Source organism: Mus pahari, unplaced genomic scaffold (genome assembly GCF_900095145.1).
Source record: "Mus pahari unplaced genomic scaffold, PAHARI_EIJ_v1.1 scaffold_14316_1, whole genome shotgun sequence".
In the NCBI taxonomy this organism is placed as follows: Eukaryota; Metazoa; Chordata; class Mammalia; order Rodentia; family Muridae; genus Mus; species Mus pahari.
Window position 1 is genome coordinate 1 of NW_018392117.1, and position 4,241 is coordinate 4,241.

Sequence of the window (4,241 nt, forward strand, 5' to 3'; positions counted from 1 at the left end):
ATCAGGGGGAGAAAAGGTCACCTGCCAGGGCACAACATGCCTCAGTACACTTGCCCATGGCTGCTACATGGTCTGTCATGTTTTCTACATCTGAAACTAGTAGAAACAGTCTACAGGCCTTTGCAAATGCCTAGGACACACCATCAATGTGGCTCTCTGACATGTCCTGACATATGCTGGCACATGTTATCATGACCTGTCATAAAGAACACCCATGGCATTCCCTGACATGCCTTCACACAGTGTGTAACAAACAGTTTGACGTGACCTGTTTGTGCTCTTCAGATAATCCTAGATTGCCATTTCAATGTGTTCTCATTCAAGTTTCAAATGTGACCTACATATGCTAGATACCTCTAGCTCTCTCCTCTATGACATACTAAGCATTAACTGCTCAGGATTGAGGGTTTCTCTATCCTCAGAGCCATGTGCCTACCATGAAGAGTTGTTTCTGCCCTGTCCAGCCATCAGGCGTCTCGAGACCCCACCAGACACGGTTCACCCTTCTGGACTCTGGTGCATCTTTCCCTTCAGTTCTTTGCATTCCAGTTCTGTCCCAAATTGTCTCTATCTCGGGTCCCTTCTATCCAAGGTGGCTGTGGCGGCTGAGACTTACTGAACTGGGGAGGTGGGCAAGAGTTCCCACTATGTTACATGCCTCACACAACATCAACTGTTCACCCAGGAGAAACACATCTTGCAAGAATGCTGTTGAATGTCATTGAAGACAAATAGTTTTTTAAAAAGTACTATTTTGTTCTATCCTACATAGGACTATTAAGACCCATTTGCATTCTGTATTTTGAAAGGAATCTGTATGTACACATGGTAAATAATGCAAGATGCACACATTGCTAAGAGTTTGGTATTCTGAGTTAACTACTTCCTATTCGGGAAGTACCAAAAAGAATGTAATACCCACACCACAGAGCCTTGTCAAACTCAGCATCTTTAGTCTGAACCTAACAGCAAAGTGGGTTGATAATGAGGGATAAATGCAGGACATGATGAGAAAAGATACTTGAATCTCAGAGGCAAGNCTGACTATGTGACCAAAGGGTTGGAAGTGAGCTCTGGTGAAACTATGCACTATTGCTGGCTGCAGAAGAGAGACAAGGCAATTTTTCAGGTAGTGGACTCACTTACTCTCTTCTTAGATCACAACATTCTGAACAAATCACAACTTAAAGATTCCATCCCTGTGCAAGGAGAGATGGGTCAGTAGAAGATAATTCTTGCAGAGGACCCAGGTTTATTTCTTAGCACCCACATGGCAACTCACAAACACCTGTACTCTGGTTCCAAAGGATCCGCCACTCTCTTATGGCCACGGAGGGACTGCATACATGGGGTTCCCATACATCCATACAGGCAAACATTCATAAAATAAATGTCTGACATGGTAGTACATGCCTTTAATATCAACACTCAGGAGGCTGACAAAGGTGGGTCTCTGTGAGTTCTAGATCAGCCTTGTCTACAAAGTGGACTCCAAGTCAGCTAGAGCTACAAAGTATCTCAAAATAATAAATAAATGCCTCAAAAATAAACATATTTAAGTATATGTATGCTGTTGCTACTGCTGGGAAGGTAGAGATAGGAGAATTCCTGGGGCTTACCGGCCAGACAGTCCAGATGGGTGGGTGAGCTCCAGAGAAGAGAGAGGACTGGTCTCAAAAAAGGTAGAGTTCCAAGGATAGCAATGCAGGTTGTCTACTGTCCTCCACATGCATGCACACACACATGAATATGAGCCCACACACATGCAGCCACAGCCACAAGCATATACATATACATTTCATCTAAGAGATAGGTTATTATTCCCAGTTCTTGGATGGAACCAGCCACTCTGTTCATGGTAGGCAAGTGTTCTACCACCAAGTAGATCCCAGCCAATCCATTTCTTCCCCGGCTAAGATCATACTTGGTTGAGCTTCTATCACCCACAGCTCGATTTTAGCAGCAAGAGAGACTCAGGACCTTATCCAAAGTCACTCAACAGGTTAGCCACAGAGACATGGCCACTGTCAGATTCTGCCCCATCTGCTGCTCAGCCTGGTCAATCCAGGGATAGAATGAGCTGAGATAAGGGACAGAGAAGAAGCCAATGGTTGGGATCCTAGAATGGATACCTGGGGCCTGGAGCAGGGGGGCAACAAATGCAGGGTCAACAATCCTCAGCACAGGGATCACTGGTCCCAGCCAACAGAGGTGAACATCTTGGAAAGTCTGGCCCATTTCCGTCACCAGCCGCATGCCTTCCTCATTGTTCTGGATCTGAGGATGGAGAAGGTTGAGGCCAGTCCACGCATGGTGTTGTAGGTGCTCCTGTTTTCTGCCCAACATGCTCATCCCTCTAACCATCCTGCTTGGACCACTCATTCCAATCTCTTAGTTCAACTACATGTGTCCCTTCCTGCACACATGAGTCTATCCAAATCCCTCTCTCTGACACCTCACTTTGTTCGTCCCTTTGTCTTGTCATGTAGATATAGACAATTGAAGGATCAATGGATGGACAGACAGATGGATGGACAGACAGATAGATACACACACAGAGCCTGAAGTAGGTGACTTACTACTTGATAGAGGGATTGATTGGGAGGAAAATGATGGTAGACAGATGATAGGCTACTGAGATATATATATTGAAGATATAGAAACAGATGTGTGATAGACAACATTGAAAGATGTGATAAGTAACTAACAGCAGAAGATGATTACAGTGGTAGATCTCAGTGTGCGTGCATGTGTGTGTGTGTGTGTGTGTGTGTTTATTTCTTCATCACAATTCTGATTTTTCTCCATTTCATCTGATCACTCCCTCCCCCTCTCTCTCCTATATGTGTGTATCTTTTTCTCTTTGAGATTTTTTTCTACATCTAAATCATCTATCTCTCCTCTTCCCTCTTTCCTTCCTCACTCCTCCATTCTCCATTCCGGTTACGTGTAAATTACAGCTAATTTCATCACATCCAATTCCCTCACTTGTCCCTAATTCACCACAGCCTTTTAAGACCAGTGCTCTGCAAAAACTTCCAAAGAATTGCAGCAAAGAATAGCAGAAGTTTCCAAATATTGATCCCCAGCTCCAGAGAAGTGTGAATTTGGAAGTAATCTAAGGAGGGAACTGATGAATGACTTAGGTGTAGTGCCCCTCGGGTAAGGAGAGAGTTTCAAGAAAGACAGCAGTGGGGAAATGTAAGAATGTGACTGAGGAGTCATGTGTAAAGTTCAAAGGAGAGGGGATCCAGAAGTAGACAGAGAAGGACCTCAGGGAGCAAAGAGGAGACCAAGAAGGATTTAATTCTGGGGCCAAATAGAAGCTACCAGGAAAGGTGGACAAGCCAATGCACCAGAGAGCTGTGAGGAAATGAAGGAGATAGAGCCAGGACTCAGGGACATGGTAATCAAGGGTGAGAGAAATGAGAAACAAGCAGGGAAGGGAACAGCCAATAACAACGATGATCCTTTGTCCATAATCAGATGGCAGAAGCCTGATGGAGTTGGCACAAGTATTTAATCCCTTGGGAAACAGATGCAGGTCTCTGTGAGATTTAGGTCATCCTGGTGTACAGAACAAGTTCCAAGAGAGCCAAAGATACATGGAGAAACCCTACCTCAAAAACACAAAGAAAAACAAGAAGGGTGCAAGAGAATGAAGATGAGGAAAAGGAAGAGAAAAGGGGTGGAGGAGGAGGAGCAGCAACAGCAGAAACAGCAAATGACTGGAATCTTAGTACAAAAAGAGCCACACTGGAGGGATGAGAATGGGAGCAGACATGTCACCCGACTTTACAGTATCACTGTGGATAGCAAAACACAACATATGGGAGTTTGGGGTCATCAAAAGCAACACTTTTCCAAATGCCTAAAGGAAAATATGAATTGTCAAGAACCTCACACTTGAAATCTTGATAGGAGTCTGAACTCATGGGGAGATGAAAGGGACCTGTAAGGAAGCTGATAGGTTAGGATGCATAAAGGATGNTGATGCTGAGAAGACACTGGNTAACAATGGTTAAATGAGAATGTCGGTAGGAAAGAGGATTCTGTTGAGAGAAGCANGACTTGAATGTACGGCATTGGTGATGATATGGATATTATGAGTGATCTAATCCCAAGACATGGTTCTGCAACATGGAGCAGCATGGAGCAAGGGAACCCGGTGACCAGGGAAGGGTGCTGAGTAGGAAGTGTAGTCATTATGATGAGACCAGAGAGAAAATGGTCATGCTGTG

At 44.5% G+C, this 4,241-nt stretch overlaps 1 protein-coding gene across 1 annotated transcript in view; it reads right to left on the minus strand.

Annotated features, from left to right (window-relative positions):
- Positions 1–1,840: 1,840 nt before the first annotated feature.
- The window catches only part of LOC115063310 (cytochrome P450 4F5-like), a 3,226-nt gene continuing 825 nt past the window's right edge, over positions 1,841–4,241 (minus strand). The window contains exon 2 of the mRNA XM_029534648.1: positions 1,841–2,277. Coding sequence (XP_029390508.1) covers positions 1,996–2,277 — 282 coding nt within the window. The 3' untranslated portion in view covers positions 1,841–1,995. The remainder of the gene's footprint in view (positions 2,278–4,241) is intronic.